This window comes from Aquarana catesbeiana, linkage group LG01, assembly GCF_042186555.1.
Source record: "Aquarana catesbeiana isolate 2022-GZ linkage group LG01, ASM4218655v1, whole genome shotgun sequence".
NCBI classification, from domain to species: Eukaryota; Metazoa; Chordata; class Amphibia; order Anura; family Ranidae; genus Aquarana; species Aquarana catesbeiana.
In genome coordinates this window covers 540,046,209-540,066,771 of record NC_133324.1, presented here as the reverse complement: position 1 = coordinate 540,066,771, position 20,563 = coordinate 540,046,209, and the positions used below count along the sequence as shown (strand labels likewise).

Below are 20,563 nucleotides of genomic sequence, written 5' to 3'. Positions count from 1 at the left end.
CTCTTTGGGAGCCTAAGCCGCGTACAGGACCCCGAAAACCAAGCACTGCCTTCAGGATTTCTATGGGCGTAAATTTTTGATTTCACTCCTCACTACCTATCAGTTTCGAAGGCCATAAAATGCCAAGATAGCACAACACCCCCTCCCCCCATGACCCCATTTTGGAAAGTAGACACCCCAAGCTATTTGATGATAGGCATGCTGAGTCCATGGAATATTTTATATTTTGCCGCAAGTTTTGAGAAAATTACAATTTTTTTTTTTTTTTACACAAAGTTGTCACTTAATGATATATTGTTCAAACATGGCATGGTTATATGTGGAATTACACCCCAAAATACATTCTGCTGCTTCTCCTGAGTATGGGGATACCACGTGTGTGGGACTTTTTGGCAGTCTAAGGTTCGGTTCACACTAGGGGCGGCACGACTTGCAGGTCGCCTCACCGGGGCGACCTGCACACGACTGCCTGGGCGACTTGCAAAACGACTTCTGTATAGAAGTCTATGCAAGTCGCCCCCAAAGTAGTACAGGAACCTTTTTCTAAGTCGGAGCGACTTGCGTCGCTCCCCTTAGAACGGTTCCATTGTACAGAACGGGACGCTACTTGTCAGGCGACTAGGTCACCTGACAAGTCGTCCTAGTGTGAACCGAGCCTAACCGCGTACAGGACCCTGAAAACCAATCCCATTTAGTGACAACTTTGTGTCAAAATATAAAATATTCCATGGACTCAACATGCCTATCAGAAAATAGCTTGGGGTGTACTTTCCAAAAAGGGTCATTTGGTGGGGGTTTGAACTGTCCTGGCATTTTATGCACAACATTTAGAAGCTTATGTCACACATCACCCACTCTTCTAACCACTTGAAGACAAAGCCCTTTCTGACACTTTTTGTTTACATGAAAATTTTTTTTTTTGCTAGAAAATTACTTTGAACCCCCAAACATTATATATTTTTTGCAAAGCAAAGGCCCTACAGATTAAAATGGTGGGTGTTGCAACTTTTTTTCAAACGCATTTAAAAAAAAACACTTTTTTAAATTTTACTCTTATACCGAGTACTTGGATACCAAACACGACAAGCTTTAAAACTGCACACAAACATGCAGCGGCGACAAACTACATACATTTTTAAAAGCCTTTACAGTTTTACAGTTTACCACTTTAGATTTACAGAGGGGGTCTACTGCTAAAATTACTGCCCTCGATCTGACCTTCGCATGGTGCAATTGCTGTTTACATTTGTAGCCAGACGCTTGCGTTCGCCTTTGTGTGAGAGCAGGGGGGGGCAGGGGTGCGCTTTTTTTTTTTTTTATTATTAATTTTGCTCTCCACAACACCAGTCGCCATAGGAATGTCTTTCGTGTCTGCGTAAAGGGAGGACAGAACGAAAACATTCTTATTATACCTCCACTTCACAGCGAGCAAATTATTACATCTCAAGCAGGCTCTCTCCCCCAGGTTAAGACTGGAATCAAGCCGCTGGGGTAAGCCCCGGTGATTAGATTGCACAGTGCCACATGCGCCAATTTGATGATCAAACAAGTGACTAAAAAGTGGCACGCTTGTGTAATAATTGTTCACATACAAGTGATACCCCTTTCCGAATAAGGGTGACACCAAGTCCCACACAATCTTACCAGCGCTCCCTATGTAGTCTGGGCAGTTCTCTGGCTTCGTAACTGTCTCTTCCCTCGAAAACCATAAAACTACATGTATAGCCTGTGGCCCTGTTACAGAGCTTATTCATCTTGACCACATATCTGGCATGCTTGCTGGGAAGATACTGTTTTTAAATGACAAACGGCCAGAAAACCTAATCAGGGACTCATCAACACAGACAACTTGATTGGTGAGTAAACAAGGCTGCAAACTGTTGGTTGAAGTGGTTTTACGAGGGGCCAAATTTTGTAGAGCTGATCAAATTCAGGGTCATCCCCAGGACGACAGAGTACATTGTCATTGAAATGCATGAACCGCAAGATCTGCTCGTATCGTGTCCTGGTCATGGAGGCAAAGAACACGGGCATATGGTGAATTGGGTCAGTGGACCAATATGACGGCAACTTGCTCCTCGGCCACGTGCCTGAGGTAACATAACAGCGATTCGCCTGCCCGTGCCATTCTGCCGCAGTAAAACTTCGGCGGCTGGTTGGGAAGCGGTTAAGGGGAAACACATTTTTTGGGAAAAACACACTTTTTTAAATTTTAAGGCACTAAAACACACTATATTGCCCAAATGTTTGATGAAATAAAAAAGATGATCTTAGGCCAAGTACATGGATACCAAACACGACATGCTTTAAAATTGCGCACAAATGTGCAGTGGCGACGAACTACATACATTTTTAAAAGCCTTTAAAGGCCTTTACAGGTTACCACTTTAGATTTACAGAGGAGGTCTACTGCTAAAATTACTGCCCTCGATCTGACCTTCACGGTGATACCTCACATGTATGGTGCAATTGCTGTTTACATTTGACGCCAGACCAATGCTTGTGTTCGCCTTTGCGCGAGAGCAGGGGGGGACAGGGGTGCTTTTTTTTTTTTTTTATCTTATTTTTAAACTGTTCCTTTCATTTTTTTTTTTATTATTTTATTGTTATCTCAGGGAATGTAAATGTCTCCTATGATAGCAATAGGTAGTGACAGGTACTCTTTTTTTTGAAAAAATTGGTGTCTATTAGACCCTCTCCTCCCCTCTCTCCTCTGCTTTCAAAGCATCTGACCACACCAAGATCGGTGTGATAAAATGCTTTCCCAATGGCACTGTTTACATCCGGCGAAATCTAAATCATGAAATGCTCATAGCTTACGGTTTCTTAGGCCATAGAGATGATTGGAGCCGTTCTGATCTCTGATCAGCTCTATGGTCAGCTGGCGGAACCACCGGCTGCATTCTCAGGTTCCCTGTTGGGACAGGAGAGCCAGAGAAAACCATGGAAGATGGTGTGGGGGGGGGGGACATTCCCTCCCACTGCTTGTAAAAGCAGTCTAGAGGCTAATTACCTGCTAGGATTGCTTTTATATGAAAGCCGACCGTTGGCTGAAAAGAATGATGCCAAGATCATACCTAAACCCGCAGGCATCATTCTGGTATAACCACTTAAAGTCCAGCAACATACCAGTACGTTATTGGGCATATATTGTAATCTTTTTTTTTTTTTTTCATGCAGCCTGTGGGCTGAATGAAAAAGATTGATCGGTGGGTATGCCCACCATTAGAATACCTCCCTTCATCCACCCACTTCTAATGATAGGCATACAGAAGGCCATACACACCCCCAAATAGGTTTCTCCCAGTCCCTTTGAGCTTAGTTGGGAGGGTTTTTTTTTTCTCTCTTCCTTTTCATATCTGCTGCTTCCTTTTTGTATCCACCCCCCCCCCCCCCCCCCCAATTTTTTTCTTTCTTTTTTTTTAGGAGGAAACATGACATCGTTCCCGCTTGGGGCACAACTGCCCACTCCGGTCAGGTTAACCTCCCTTAATGTGAAGGGCCTTCATGTCCCTGAAAAAAGGTCTAGACTACTGAGAGACTTGACCAAAATGCGAAGTCAGATTGCTTTTTTCCAGGAAACACACTTCCAGGCCCGGAAAATCCCTAAATTGAGTAATAGAGCTTACCCAGTGGTATATCATAGCCCATCCCCAATATCTAAAGCTAAGGGAGTCAGTATTCTTATAGCAAGGTCTGTTCCATGGTCGCTAGGTACATACATTAGCGATGAGCAAGGTAGATTTTTGATAGTTAAGGGTGTAATCGGCGCTACTCGGGTAACCTTGGTTAATGTATATTTTCCTAACTCGAATCATTTGCTTTTCCTAAGGTCTTTGGTTCCTCTGATTTTGGAGCATAGGGATGGGGTATTGATTTTAGGAGGGGATTTTAATTTTGCATATGATCCACTCCTAGATGTCTCAAGGGGTGTATCTCATCTATCATTCTCTTATTTAAAGCGACTAAAGGCAGAATGAAATCTTCTTCAACTGGAAGATGTATGGCGTTTACAACATCCCAATGTCAGAGACTATACTTTTTTTTTTCTTCAGTTCATTCATTATACTCAAGAATTGATTATTTTTTTCTTCCACAAATAGAGCTGGACAGAGTTCGAGCAACTTTAATAGATCCAATTTTGCTGGCTGACCATGGACCGGCTCACTTAGATAGAGATCTAAATATAATGGCTACAAGGAACCTGTCCTGGAGGCTTAATGATACACTGTTAAAGGACCCAACTACCATGACTGAGGTTCTACAGGGTTTAGCAGAATATTTTAGCCAGAATGACCAACCTAATACATCTCCGACTGTATTGTGGGAGGCGCATAAATGCTTTATAAAAGGAATCTTTCTTAAACAGGGAGCCAGGATAAAAAAACTAAGGTGGTTGGAAACAGATGTTACTTGTGAGGATTGGTAAACTCGAGTCCAGTCACAAAAAAACACTCGCTAAGCAGACAGGAAGAATTATTCTCCTTACGTCAGCCGTATAATCAAATTGTGAATTCAGGAGTAAGGGAGAAATTGAATCGATATAAACAGTCTATATACGAGTGTGGAAATAAACCAGTGTTCTAGGGCACTGAAAGGATCACAAACAAATTCACATATCACCCAAATTACGGCCGACTCCAGCATTAAGCTGTCAGATTCTGCGGCTATAGCTCAGGAATTTCAAAAATTTTATTGGAGGCTTTATAGTCTGCAAAATACCCAAACCCAGCAATGCTCTACCCAGGCAGATTTGATTTCCTCCTTTTTTACAGCATCAGGTATGCTCCTACTTCCGTCGGAGGTAATTGCAGGGATGGAGGCCCCTATAACAAATAAAGAACTGGCTTTGGCGATAGAATCCTCTAAGCCAGGGAAGGCCCCCAATCCCAACGGGTTAAATCTTATATACTATAAAACTTTCCAGGACGTTCTCTCTCCTTACTTCCTACATGCTTACAACTCCATCTCAGCTAATGGTAAGCTACTAGAAGACACTTTGAGGGCTCACATTATTTTGATTCTCAAGCAGGATAAAGATCTTACTCAATGTGGGAACTATCAGCCTATAGCTCTTTTAAATGTTGACTTAACATTCAGAGTATTTCTCTTTGTCTAATGGGACGAGACAGGGTTGTCCTCTTTCTCCATTAATGTTTGTGTTAACTTTAGAACCCTTTCTCTGCAAAGTTAGATTGGACCCCCTGATCAGTGGTCTTCAGGTTTCAAATACGGAGCATAAAATTGCAGCATATGCGGATGACCCCTTATTTTTTTTCACCAATCCGGAGGTTTCATTACCTCATTTACTTCAATGTCTAGCTCAGTATTAGAATCTTTACAAATTTTCTATAAGTGACGCTAAATGTGAAGCGATAAGTATCCTCCTTTTCAAGGAGTGTATTGTTAACCTACAAGGTGTATACCAGTTTAAATGGGTTCAGTTCTTTTTTGAAATACTTGGGGGTCAAACTGACCCCAAATATGGCCCTACTATATGGGACAAACTTCTGACCATTATTATCGAAAATGCAATCATATTTTCAACTATGGCAGACCCTTACCCTCACGTGGTTTGGGAGGTGTAATGCATTTAAGATGACACTGCTTCCTCAGATCCTATATTTAATGCAAGCGATTGCTATTAAACTACCTCAAGCTTTTTTTCTCTTGTGCCGGACACTTTTAACGAAATTTCTCTGGAGCAGCAAAGTCAGTAGACTTCGCTATTCGCTGTTGGTTTTGCCTAAATCACAGTGGGGCATTGGTCTGCCCGATCTGATCTCTTACTATCGAGCCTTACATTTGTCCAGAGTAGTGTCATGGTGCACTTCTTTACAGACTAAACTGTGGGTACAAGTGGAACAACATGCTTTACCGATTGCTCTGTCTGTACTTCCATGGGTCGCTCATAAATACTATCGGGGATTGAAGAGGTATCCTACAATTGGGGCCACTATTGCAGTTCTTACTTACATATTTTCAACAAAAGGCCTCTCTCCCTTCCCATCCCCATTAACACCAGTGATCCAGAATCCAGACTTCGGGCCTGAGCTTGATAATAAACAGCTTCGAGGGTTGATAGGAATAGGTAGAACCAGATGCATGCATTTTTTTTACCCAACAGGGTTGGATGTCAACGCAAGACATTTCCACTCTTTTCCAGCCTCCCTTGAGCCCGTGGTCTGCTTTTCAATTGTCACACTTTTTAAGGTCTACAGGAGATGCGGAATTATATGTAAGGCCACTGACACCCTTTGAGCGTTTATGTGCAGAGGGGGAACATGTACGTTTATGTGCAGAGGGGGAACACGTTGTCACTTTTGTATAAACAGATTATTCAGCCTCCAGAAGGCCAGATTCCTGCGTATATACGACGCTGGGAAGAGGACCTCCCAAATCTTTTTTTACAAGATCGCAAATTAACAGGATTATTCTATTGGCTCATAAAACCTCCATAGCAAGCCGCTTTCAAGAACAGGGTTATAAGCTATTGGTTAGGTGGTATAGGACCCCACATCTCACCTCTAGGCTGGGAAGCCTGAAATAAGCCTGAAATAATAATAATAAAAAAACGATCCTGGCTTTGAACATAGCGCCGGAGGGTGGCGGGAGGGGGGGGGGGGATGTTGGAACAGTGGAACAGCTGCTATGATCGTTCTTATGGTGTAGGGAATCGCCGGCTGAAAAAGCTGATATCTGAATGATGCCTGTAGCTGCAGGCATCATTCAGATATCCCCGCACAAAGTCAAGGATGTCATATGACGGTGGGCGGGAAGTGGTTAAAACGCTTTTTTTTTTTTTTTTTTCTTTTAACACAAAGTTGTCCATTTATACAATATTTCTAGCACATAGCATGTACATACCAAAAATTACACCTCAAAATAGATTCTCCTACTCCTGAGTACGGCGATATCACATGTGTGAGACTTCCACAGCGTGGCCACATACAGTGGCCGGGTATGGCGGAGCATGGCCGGGTATGGCGGAGCATGGCCGGGTATGGCAGAACATGACTGGGTATGGCAGGGTTTTGCACAGGCTATTGCAGAGTATTGCACAGGCTATTGCAGAGTATTGCACAGGCTATTGCAGAGTATTGCACAGGGTATTTCTGAGCATGGATGGATGGCTGGATGTGACTGCACATGTGACTGCACATGTCACAGAGCAGCGCTGTGGGCACCACACATCCAGCCCACAGCGCTGCTGCCATCCGATACCTCCCCCTCTGTACCGATCGGTACAGAGAGGGGAGAGAGTGACATGACATGACGCCGGTTTGTTTACATGTGATTGCTCCGTCATTTGATCCGTGATGCGCTGAGTCCTCTGTACCTGGCAGTCATGGATGTTCTCGGGTGCATGAGAGTGGAGTTCTGGGAGGATGTCACTGTACGCCCTCCCAGAGTTAAGAAACCGCCCTGTAGCCGTCATTCGGCTATGGGCTGGTTGTTAAGTGGTTAATGATATACAATAAAAAGACGTAAGAGCGTCTACATAATACAAAAATATATTCCATACAGAAACAGAACCAAAAATATACAAATAAAAATTATCATATTATATGTACTCTCCTGAGGGTAATATACCCTGTTACCCAGCGCGTTTTCAGTATTCTGATACCTTCATCAGGGGTTTGAGAGTTGAAGATGTGTTACAAATGTATAAATTCCAATGGAATGATTATATGTTCAAGCAGCACTAAAAAACGACAGGATCAAGTAAGGTATTCCATGGACGCCAGACCATAGCAGTGGAAAAGTTGTACATGTACTATATTTCCAGCATCAATGTGTATTAGGCAAAGCTACTTGGGGCAGATGATCGTTAAAGCTTTTTTAATATGGGCTGCATAACGGGCGGATAAATATCCAAACGTCCCAAAATAGATATGTCCTATAGATGTCCAATGTGTGGGTGCCTTCTGTGTGTAAGTGCCTCAGGTATATTAAAAAAGCTCTAACGATCATCTGCCCCAAGCAGCTTCGCCTAATACACATTGATGCTGGAAATATAGTACATGTACAACTTTTCCACTACTATGGTCTGGCATCCATGGAATACCTTACTTGATCCTGTCTCTTTTAGTGCTGCTTGAACATAGAATCATTCCATTGGAATTTCTACATTTGTAACACATCTTCAACTCTCAAACCCTGATGAAGGTATCAGAATACTGGAAACGCGCCGGGTATCAGGGTATAATTACCCTCAGGAGAGTACATATAATATGATGATTTTTATTTGTATATTTTTGGTTCTGTTTCTGTATGGAATGCTTTTTTGTATTATGTAGACGCTCTTACGTCTTTTTATTGTATTTCATTAAAAACATATTTTTTATCGTAAGAGTTGGTGGTCTATTAAAGTCCCATTGAGGTGGGCATCTCTCTCTGTTCTATCACACCAGGGATGGGACCACCACACTCTACATTTGACATGATGGAGGTCTCTCTCTTCCTGTAATGGTTCCAGGTTCGGATCTCTCAAAATGCAATGGCATCTTGGGAGACCCTGTGAAAGTGTGTCCTATGCTGTGCAGTGCTGTACCCTACGCTAATACTCAACTAGTGTATGGTAGCGTTCAAAACATTCACCAATGCAAAGACCAGGATTGTCAGGACAGGAGGGACAATAATAGCGGGTGTCACGCATATATATATATATATATATATATATATATATATATATATATATATATATATTTTGCCATTAAAGCGGTGTGCCGCTTAAAAAAAAATAAATAAAAGTCAGCAGCTACAAATACTGCAGCTGCTGACTTTAATAATCGGACACTTACCTGTCCCAGGGGACCGAAGCCCTGTTAGTCTCCCCCTCCACTCGGCGGCGCCAGCATTGTATCTGTGGGCGCCCGGCTGTGACTTCACAGCCGGGCACCCACTGCGCATGTGCGAGCGGCGGCGCATGCTGTGATTGGCCGCAAAATCATCTGGGACCTGTGACCATAATTGACAAGAGGGAGGGGGCAGAGCTGATCTCCCTTCCTGCGCTGAGGAAAGTGACGTCAAGAGCCCAGGCGCTGCACTGAACTTCTGCTGAACTTCTGCTATGATCTCTAACATCCAGTGAAAAGACAGGAAAGTAACCACATGACTTCAGCATGCCAAATCATGCTGAGGTGTGGAACAGTCAATCCTTGCAGAGCAGCAGAAGAAAGGAGTGGGAGAGAGTTAAAAAATAATGCTTGTGTCTTAGGCTAGTGCACGAGATGTAAATCACCTGTCACTCACAGCAAGGGGGAGGATTTGACAAATTTTTGCTCATTTTGTCAAGATTTTTCTCACTGAACAATAAGAGGATTGCTCAGAGATGGATTAACACTGTGTGGCAAGACTGGGCTCAAATGATAGGAAATCGTATACTCTACAGTATGATATAAAAAAAAAATTTCGGGTTTACATCCACTTTAAGTCCCCTCACAACAGCATTCTTACAACTTAGCAGTAATGTTAATATGATCAGTCACATTCATCAAGCCACCTGATTTGTTCTGCGAGGGCCACTCATTAATAATTCTACAACATTCTGTCCACTTTCTTTCTAGTGCATCTGTTGTCTTATCTTTGTCCCGAAACGGGAAGTTTCCCCTGCCTGTGGACCACACAGTGACATTAGCATTGTCATCTGTACTTCTCTGTGCAACCTTGTTTAAGTCAGGGAACCTGAGGACTAATCTCAGTAATTGAGCCACATCTGCCCAGCATAAATCCTGAGTTTCTTTCAATTTGTTCATTTCCTGCATAGAGGGGTGTGGAATGTCCCTTGTAAGAGCATGCATCTTTCCTGGAGAAAAGGTGTGGTAACTAGTACGTATAATTATTGGTGGTTGTACACCCCCCTGTTCTTGTGGTGTTTTAGTAATTATGCATAATTCAGCTTAATTTTCGTCCTGGTTTAAAATAATCCTAGAGTAATACAGCAAAAACAAACTATTTCAACTAGGATTTTATATCTACAACATAATCAGACATTTCTCTTGGTCTTATATATCGCCCACATTTGAACATCACGTTATACTAGTCATCTCGTAGCTGGTCAAAAATTAAAACATTATCCTACATTTCACAGACAGTCTCTCACACAAGATTTGTCAAAGGAGGAAGGGGGTGGAAAGGAGATGCTGGAGCCTGTCTCTCCATCTCTCCTATGCAGAGACACACAGACATGAAGGGAGGGGTGAGGAATCTGCAAAAACGAGCACGCTTTTCATCTCCGTAATTTACAAATCATCCATACTTAGCATTATCTTTCTGCTTCAACTATCTCGAATAGGTTTCGTTCACATCTCTTTCCATTTCTTAAACATTTAGATAACACTTGCATTGCCTGGTCTAATTCTCTTTTGGTAGACCCATCAGCGATATGCGTTTAAAAAAAAACATAAAAACCTTTGACAGGCTCATAACTATTTAAAATTTCATCACGTTGCAAACTTTAAAAAATCCAATATTGTACACATATAACCCCCTCATCCAACTCTGTCAATCTGCCAAGGAAATTACTTCTACCTCTCCGAGCTTTAGAGGTCCATGAGAGTACCGTGCTCCCCATCTAGAGTCCTCACTCTGAGTCTCTACTACAATTTGTGGGTCATCACCCAAAATTTTTTCTAAGACTTCTCCAAGCCAATAGACTTCAGATACCAACTACTTGCCATGGCATGCAGAATAAGTATGAACAAAGGTTTCTTAACGTGGCCACTGGTTTGCCCACCATGGGTTTCGTGTCTCTCTGATCGGCAGTCCACTGGACTGGATCCGAGTCGCAGACACCATTCTGTTAAATCAGGTTAGGGAGTCTTCAAACAAGACCATTCAGATGAGATAGTAGATCTAAATCAAGAGAAGGTGCAATTTTATTTCATGCACTGCAGTAGAGAGACAACACACAGATATTCAGCTCTGCTCAGCCAAATGAAGAAAGAAGTATCTCTGTCTTACAAACAACAAGTTAAACAATTTTACTTATGAATATGCATAAGATCTAGTTGTGTTTTAGGCTGTAATCTAGTTGTGACCATATAGTTAGTCCAATCAGTGTCTTTATCTTCTTAATAGCAAGCAAACAGTTAAATAGGTGTTAACGTCATGTGAAACGTAACACGGACGCCGCCATGACAGTTCTGGATCAAACTAGTTGGATAAGACAGTCCATTCTCGGAGCAGAAAGGGAGTGGACTGTTGCTTTTTATTTGGCGGTGAAGGTCCTCATAGACTGAAAACTGTGTGTATATATATACTCAACGTTATCAGACCCCTATAATTCTACTCACCCCATAACGGGGAGAATGCCTGAACAATGAAGCTTTGTTGTAGGGTCACTTTGTTGTAAGGTCTTTTCCATGATATTTAAAAATGTATTTCGCACAACTCTCCAGTACATGCATGTTTCTCCATGTTAAGGTGTATGTTACCCTAAATATTTATTTTTTTGCTATTTTTTCTCTATTTATCCCTCCACAATCTGGCGCTAGAGGAGCAGAGCACAAAGCGGTGACGGACAGTTACCTCTCTGTGCTCAGAGTGGACCCAAGAACTAAGTGATCAGCGGTCCTTGATCACTCAGTTTTCAGTGAAGAGCTGGCGGGTGGACAGCTGCAGCATTGGATCGATGCTGCAGCCAGCTACTGTAGGCGAGTATGTAAGTTTGCTATTTTTTTTATTTCCTGCACTTTTCTTTTAGGCTGATAACAATACACAAAGTTCTAATTTCTGGTGTCTTTATTGAACACACCCATTAAACATTCACAGTGCTGGGAAAAAAGTAAGTGAACCCCATCGACTAATTACTTCAACAAAACCTAATTGAAGACACTAGTTTACCCACCTGGAGTCCAGTTAATGAAATGAGTTTGGAGGTGTGGTTTAGATCTACTTTGATTGATAAGACACTTAGGCTCGGTTCACACTGCCGCAACCTTCGCTGTGACTTCCTGCCAATTTACTAGCAGCTTCAGTATGACTTGATGCACATTTTCAGGGAACGCCTGGGTAATCTTCCTGTAATGTCAGATCCAAATCACATCAATATATATGAGGATCCGACTTGGAAGCATCTTCCATTAAAGTCTGTGGACACAAGTCGAATAGAAGTTGGCTTGAAGTAGTACACAAACCCTTTCTAAAGTCGGAGCAACTTCAGTATTGCTAATTAAGACAGCTCTCAGTGACTAACATGGGATTTCACATGTCACGCGACTTGGGGTCTCACAAGTTGGATCCTAAGTTGCGGCAGTGTGAACTGAGTCTTAAACAATTTAAGATTGCTGTTCATAAGATGCATTAGCTGATGTGAACAATGCCTTGCAAAAAGAAGCTCTCTGAAGACATGGGATCAAGAGTAGTTGATCTGCAGAAGACTAGAAAGGGATTCAAAGCAACCTCAAAGTGTTTAGGCATCCATTAGTCGACAGGCAAATAGTACTGTGCCTACTCTTACTAGAAGTGGGAGCCCAGCTAAGATGACTCCCAAAACATACTGCAGAATCCACAGTGAGTTAAAGAAGAATCCATTAAAGTCATCACTGGAACTGGTAAACATCCTTGTCTGTGAGTCTTTGAACAGGCAGGGTGTCCATGCAGAAAACAGCATATTTTTTTAGCACTGATCGCTGTATTTATGTCACTGGTCCCCAAAAAGTGTCCCTTAGGGTCAGATTTGTCCACCGCAATGTCGCAGTCCTGCTAAAAATCACAGTTCGCCGCCATTACCAGTAAAAACAATAAAAAAAAAAAATTAAAAGTTCCTAAATCAATCCCCTATTTTGTAGATGCTATAACTTTTATGCAAACCAATCAATATATGCTTATTGGGATTTTTTTTTACCAAAAATATGTAGCAGAATACATATTGGCCTAAATTGATGAAGAATTTTTTTTTTTATATATATATATATTATAGCAAAAAGTAAAATATATTGTTTTTTCAAAATTGTTGGTCTTTTTTTGTTTATAGCACAAAAAAACAAAACAAAACGCAGAGGTGATCAAATACCACCAAAAGAAAGCTCTATTTGTGGGAAAAAAAAGACATCAATTTTATTTGGGTACAGTGTTGCACGACCGCACAATTGTCAGTTAAAGCGATGCAGTGCCGTATCTCAAAAAATGGCCTGGTCAGGAAGGGTGTAAAACCTTCCCGGGGCTGAAGTGGTTAATACTGCTTTAAAGTGGTTGTAAAGTCAGAAGGTTTTTTTATCTTAATGCATTCTGTGCATTGAGATAAAAAGCCTACTGTGTGCATCAGCCCCCCCAATACTTACCTGAGCCCCATCTCGATCCAACGATGTCCACGAATTCCTCGGTCATCTGGGACTGTCCCTCCAAATTGGCTGAGACAGGAGCAGAGCCATTGGCTCCCTCTGCTGTCACTCAAACTCAGTTTGCCAATGAGGAGAGAGAGGGGGTGGGGCCTAGGCATGGCTCCATGTCTTAATGGATACACAGAGCTGCGGCTTGGATCGGGTGCCCCCATAGCGAGCTGCTTGCTGTAGGGGCACTCAACAGGAGGGAGGGGCCAGGAGCTCCAGCCAGGGACCTGAGAAGAGGAGGAGCCGGCTGCCCTGTGCAAAACCACTGCACAGGGGAGGTAAGTATAACATATTTGTTATACGAGACAAGACTTTACAATCACTTTAACATAAATGTGTATAAAAAATGTAATTTAGTGTTAATGTGTTGCACTATTTTTATTTTGAGGTGACATTTGCAAGAGGTGAGGTCACTCCAAGAACAGGGAGATATATTTGTGTTATCATGAGAAATTACTCCATTGAACAACAGTCATTGCACCTGTGACATGCAGATGTTCAGAAAGGGGATTGCATGCAGACATTTTATTTTGGGGTTAGAAACTAATTTGCAGGTCGTTCCCCGTAACCAGAAAGCCCCCTTTAAATGTAAAATTGTCTCCATTTTCCCAGCATCACCTGAAGAAACTTGAAGGTCGTAGGTTGGATTATGACTACAAAAAAAAGCGCCAGGGGAAAATACCAGATGAAGAGCTGCGACAAGCTTGGGAAAAGTTTGTTGAGTATAAAGATGTAGCAGAAACAAGCATGCTCAACCTCCTGGATACTGATGTACGTATTATGGTTAGCATAATATTTATTTATTTAGCATGATTATTATGGTTAGCATATGTATTATTTAATGTGAAAATCTGTCACATTTAAAGTGTATGTAATCTATAACAAATGGACTTCTCTTATTTGCTGTGTTCTGATCTGTTAAATATAACATTGAAAGCATTTGGTTATATCTGTTAGATAAGTACTAAAAAAAAAACCTTGATGTCAGAAATCTAAAGCTATACAATGTCTTGTGAACATTTCCCATGTTATCTCAGGGAAAGTAATTAGCCCTCCTAGTTTTTATCGTGGCACTAGAGAATGGTTATCTTACATTAAATATCTGTGACCGTTATTTATCCAGGTCATGGTATAGCTAGTAGCAGTAATGGCTCGTACACACGATCCAAAAATCAGACGAAAAATACCGCTTTTTAATCGATCGTACGATAATCGGATTGTTAGTACAGAGCTTTCGAGACCCGATCACGACAGTTCATCCGTATTCTCCAATCAGACACGCACGAAAATTTTTCTCGTATGATACCAGATCGTACGATTTTCATTTAATCAGTACAGTTGTCGTCCGAAATACACTACAACACATTACATAAATTCTGATTTTTTTTATTCTGTTGTACTAGAATGTTCGTAACTTTAGTAACCTCTCCATTTTCGATATGCGACTAGCATGTAAAAAAAAAAAAAAAAACGGACGATCTGTCGTCCAATCTTCGGATTGTTTGTACGGGCCAGAAGTCATATTCTACTGGACTTGCTCTTTAAGACCCCGTTCACATTCGGCAACTAGGAATTGCGTGCAGAATAGGCGAGATTCTGCCCATGATTCTAAATTTTGGCAAAGCACAGTGTATGTTTGAGTGCTATTCCTATGGCACCCCAACGTGGTGCAACTTTGCTGTGTGCCAAAACCTGTGTGACAAATGTGCATAAGGCAGCCTATTCAAGTGAATGAGCTGCCCTATGTGTGATACACAGAAACATGTGTGAATTGCACTTTTAAGATTGTGTGCGGGAACCCATGTTCCTGCAACGTGATATGTGCACGGGGCCTAATATTGAAGAGGTTTCACAAGCTTATCTAAGCTACTTCTTCAGTTTTGTAGAAGTGGCTTGGATGAGCTGCAAAACCTCTTTAAAATTATGGAGCATGTCCAGTTCACTGCGACAAACTGCTACTTGTGATTAGCCTTTATGCTGGGAAGCAGGGAGAGTAGTTTGATCTAAGTAGGAAAGCAGGAAAATTGGCACACCAATGATGTCAGATCATATCCAACTCTATTAATTTTGGTCAGAGTAGCCTAGAAAAAGAAAACTGAACAGACGTCACAAATTTCTTTCAATTAAACCGGTATTTTCCTGTACTTGAAGGGTCTCTAAAAGTACAAAACCGGAGGAAATTGCCATGTATTGCAGAGACATACACTTAAAGTGGTTGTAAACCCTTACATACAGTGCATCTGGAAAGTATTCACAGCGCTACACTTTTTCCACATTTTGTTATGTTACAGCCTTATTCCAAAATGGATTAAATTCATAATTTTCTTAAAAATTATACAAACAATACCCCTGAATGACAAAATGAAAGAAGTTTGTTTGAAATCTTTGCAAATTAAAAAAAAAAAATCACATGTACATAAGTATTCACTGCCTTTGCTCAATACCTTGTTGAGGCACCTTTGGCACCAGTTACAGCCTCAAGTCTTTTTGGGTGTGATGCTACAAGCTTGGCACACCTATTTTTGGGCAGGTTCTCCCATTCTTCTTTGCAGGACCTCTCAAGCTCCTTCAGATTGAATTGGGAGCGTTGGTGCACAGCCATTTTCAGATCTCTCTAGCAATGTTCAATCGGGTTCAAGTCTGGGCTCTGGCTGGACCACTCATTCTGACTAGTCTCCCAGTTCCTGCCCCTGACAACATCCCCACAGCATGATGCAGCCACCACCATGCTTTACTGTAGGGATGGTATTGTCCAGGTAATGAGCGGTGCCTGGTTTTCTCCAGACATGGTGCTTGCCAAAGAGTTCAATCTTTGTTTCATCAGAGAATGTTGTTTCTCATGGTCTGAGAGTCCTTTAGGTGCCTTTTGGCAAACTCCGGGTGGGCTGTCGTGTGCCTTTTACTGAGGAGTGAATTCCGTCTGGCCACTCTACCATACAGGCCTGAATGGTGAAGTGCCGCAGAGCTGGTTGTTCTTCTGGAAGGATCTCTTCTCTCCACAGAGAAACGCTGGAGCTCTGTCAGAGTAACCAGCGGGTTCTTGGTCACCTCCCTGACTATGACCCTTTTCCTCCAATTGCTCAGTTTGGCCAGGCGGCCCGCTCTAGGAAGAGTCCTGGTGGTCTTGTATGTCTTCATTTATGGATGATGGAGGCCACTGTGCTCATTGGGACCTTCAATGCTGCAGACATTTTTCTGTACCCTTCCCCAGATCTGTGCCTTGAAACAATCTTGTTTTGGTGTGTACTGTTACCTGTGGGACCCTATAAAGACAGGTGTGTGCCTTTCCAAATCCTATCCAATCAACTAAATTTATCACAGGTGGACTCCAATCAAGTTGCAGAAACATCTCAAGGATGATCAGTGGAAACAAGATGCACCTGAGCTCAATTTTGAGTGTCATGGCAAAGGTTGTGAATACTTATGTACATGTGATTTTTTTTTTTTTTTTTCTATTTTTGTAAAGATTTCAAACTTCTTTCACGTTGTCATTATGGGGTAATGTTTGTAGAATTTTGAACAAAATAATGAATTAAAATTTTGGAATAAGGCCGTGGCATAACAAAATGTGGAAAAAGTGAAGCGCTGGGAAAACTTTCTGGATGCACTGTATACCGAGTGAAGTGAACAGCCTCAGATAATGCACAGAGATTAAACAAATCCTCCTACCTAGGTTTTACTTATTTATCTGCAGTCTTCTGCTCTCTACACCGCCTCATGTAAAAATATTCCTTCATCTGTCAGCAGCACAGAGCAGAGGGTGGAGAGACGGCAGTTACAGTGTGTGAGAGCGGATTGAAGGAAAAGAACACCCCCTCCACACAGCAAAAGAACTGTGTTGTGAATAGACAAGCTCTATTCTAAGAACTTCCTCTCCCTTCTTTCCCGACGCAAATGTATCTCATGCGTTGGGAAAACTCCAGGTGACTCATGCTGATAACAGAGGAACAAAGCACCAGAGAGAAACCACACTTAGAGCTTTGGAGAGAGATGAGTAAACACTGCAGATAAATGTGATTAGTTCAAATTCCATGACTGAGGTTTACAACCACTTGAACAGTAGCTTTTTGTTACATGCTGCTTTTGTTTATCTTTTTGTGTGTTTTTTTTTTTCAGTAATGTTTATTCAAAGATTACAAGTGCCATTACTCATACGGCAGCGTCACAAAACATTTACTTTTTGTAATAATAAAAGGTTACAGATAGAATGATAATTATATTCCCAGTATATACAATGAGCAGCGAAAGATACAGGCTATCATCATGTCTGAAAAATGCTAATTTAAATTATTGGTCAAACGTTTTTCCTGCCTGGTCAACCACAGCATATTAGGAAGGACTCATTACCCATCTACAATAAACAGGCTTATCATCATGGTAGAGTAAGAAGATATATCGCTCAGGGCAGCCACGTGCAAACTCCAAGTACCTCAGCCACTCTGAGCCCCTCTGGCCACGGGCCGCATACCCCACAAACCTCAATCCTCTGCATACTCATGCTTCCAAAGGAGTCTTCCCAGTGTTGAGGAAAAAAAAACTTAGAGGAGAAAAGAAGAAAACACAGTGGGGGGAAAGAAAGTAGTGCACAGGGACATATAGCCCCTCTGATCCATAGCAGAGCTGTTGCTAAGGTTTTGTTTTATTGAAAAATCTTTATCTTAACCATACAATGCTGGACAAGAGGTCCATGCCCTCGTGATTTTATTTCTTTATTATTATTTATCTTTAAAGCGGAGTTACACCCAAAAGTGGAATTTTCGCTCATTTGTCTCCCCCCCCCCGTGGCCACATTTGGCACCTTTGGGGGGGGGGGGGAGCAGGTATCCTGTCCCCACATCTGGGAGAACAGGCTGCGGCGCATTACGTCAGCAGCTCGACTCCCTCCTCCTTCCCTCGCCGCCGGATCAGTAGGAGAGCACAGCGGTGCCTCACGCATGCACAGTAGGGGCCCGGCGTGAAGCCATAATGCTTCACTACCGGGTTCCCTTACCGGCAGCTGATGGAATCATCAGCTGCGGTACCAACATCGCTGGACTCTAGGACAGGTAAGTGTCCTATTATTAAAAGTCAACAGCTGCCGTATGTGTAGCTGCTGGCTTTTAACTTTTGCAGGGATGGGCAGACCTCCGCTTTAAGGAAAAGTTCACTGCCCTTGTACTCCCAGTTACAGATGCAGCTGTTTTTCTATTCACATCTGCACATGGGTTCTGAGACTGAGTCTCATCCCTCATGGTGGTTGCCTTTGGCAAGTTTCATACCTGGACTCTTCAGCAGGAGATGTTGTCCAAGTGGAACTGGTCCTTTCACTCCCTGGACAGGGGAATCTGTCTCCAACCATAGGCCATGTTGTCCTTTAGTGGCTCTCGTCAGTGGTCATCAGTACGGACATTGGGCAAGTCCATTCTGCCTTGCCACAGGTTCTGACCTTGGACACAGATTCTGACCTTGGACACAGGCCTCTATGGTTAGAGAGGCAACTTGGGCAATCTTTTACTACAAGATCATTTTATCCCCAGAATATCCAGAATGGCCACCAACCTGCTTGAAATTCATGCCATTAGAATGTCTCTGCTATACTGGACCTCTCACTTGGAGGTGAGAAAATGCCTTGGTGGTGGCATACATCAATCACCATGGCAGCCCGAGAAGTGGAACTCGTCTTTAGGTGGGTGAACAGTTGGCGGACATTCTGAGGATGAACAGATGGCAAGCGTGTTTTCTAAGTCGTCAATACATAGTTACATATTTCATAAAGTTGAATAAAGACACTGGTCCATACAGTTTCTGTGTGTATGTCAGCGTGTATGTGTTCATGTCACTACCACCCTGCACATTGTGTTTGTTCAACACATCTAAAAGGTTTTTTTAATTCATCTACACCCCATCCTGACGTTTCACATCCATACTACTGTAACATAATATACAGTTTAAAATGTAACCACTTCTTGTCCATGGCCGCATGTGACCACGTGTCTCCTTTAAACTCTGATAGCATCCCATCTCAGCTGCAAGGTGGAAAATTTCATTTCCAAGGCTAAGGACCTGCCAGCATATGCAGTGGTCTTGTCACCAGTGGGAAATTCTGCCTTGCATCCTTCAAGAGGGTATGTCTAATTTCATCATGACCTGGGTCTTCTGGTCACAGATGTTCTGTGGCAATTCCCTTGCTGGTTGGACTTTTTACCTCAAGGCCTGGTACTACACTCTGCTTCTCAGTCACTGGCTTTAACGGCACAACTTTTGAAGCCCATGTGATGGAACAGTGTTCCTTTGCACTTACAATGGAGGATAGTTCCATGCTTATAGGCCCTGAGGAATGTGAATTTTAAAGGCATTCTTTTAAAGTAGTTTTTTTTAATGGCAGGGCCCGCCATTCAACATGTGGTTGCTTCCATGGCCGTCTGTCAGACTATTGCAGTCAGTCTGGGCCAAACGTGTGGTCCCATGACCCTGATGCCATCAATTTGGATGCCTCTGTCCACAGTCAAATGCTCTTCGCCAAATTTCCAGGATGTATCTTCTTTCTATCCACATATGCAGGATCCTCTGGCTTAAATACTTGTCAGCTGATCTCCCATGCAAGAAATGCCTTTAGTTTCTCCTTGGACAAGTACATCAAGGAGATTGTAGAGGGCAAAAGTACTCTCCTTCCCCAGAGGAAAAATGCTTGTACCTGTAGGTCTTTCACTAATGATTTTCCTTTTTGTCCCTGTTAGTCTTTCAATGCCATTTTAAGATGGGAACATTCTTTCGTAAGAAGATATTGCCGTCCAAGCCAGTCAAGTCTGATGCAAAGGAATCTTCCCAGTGATTGGGTGACTTGTGGTTTCAGAGGGTTGTTTCCAAGGGCTGTAAGTTGGAGATTCCCACTCTGCCTTGTCATTTCATGCTCTGAAAGATGCCCTGTTCTCTGTCTCAATGGGCGGGTCCGTGACTGCTGAGCAATATATATTTTCCTGGGGGCTATCTCCTGGTCCCTACAGTGGAACTGTCAGGGCTGGGCTCGGCTCAGCCCTTCCTTCTCTGAGATGGCCGCTCAGCTGTCGGCTAATTGCCAGCTCCTATCTCTCCACAGTTACTCAGCTGTTGATGATATCCTGTTCGTCAGTCCTGCCTACTTAAGCCATCCAGTCCAGAGGAGCTCTGCCTTCGCCTTGGTCAAACATCACAGAAACCATCTCCTGTGATCCTGTTCAAGACTTGCTTTGCTGACATCCCTTCTGGCTCCA

The 20,563-nt window shown here is 42.5% G+C and overlaps 1 protein-coding gene across 4 annotated transcripts in view; it reads left to right on the top strand.

Moving 5' to 3' along the window:
• Nucleotides 1-20,563, top strand: part of SH3GL1 (SH3 domain containing GRB2 like 1, endophilin A2) — a 275,973-nt gene that overhangs the window by 114,683 nt on the left and 140,727 nt on the right. For 2 of the 4 annotated variants that reach the window (XM_073594971.1, XM_073594953.1), the window contains exon 6: nucleotides 13,947-14,105. In XM_073594971.1, coding sequence (XP_073451072.1) covers nucleotides 13,947-14,105 — 159 coding nt within the window. Of the gene's footprint in view, nucleotides 1-13,946; nucleotides 14,118-20,563 lie in introns of all 4 variants that reach the window. The other 2 variants (XM_073594961.1, XM_073594944.1) reach the window with 1 other exon arrangement.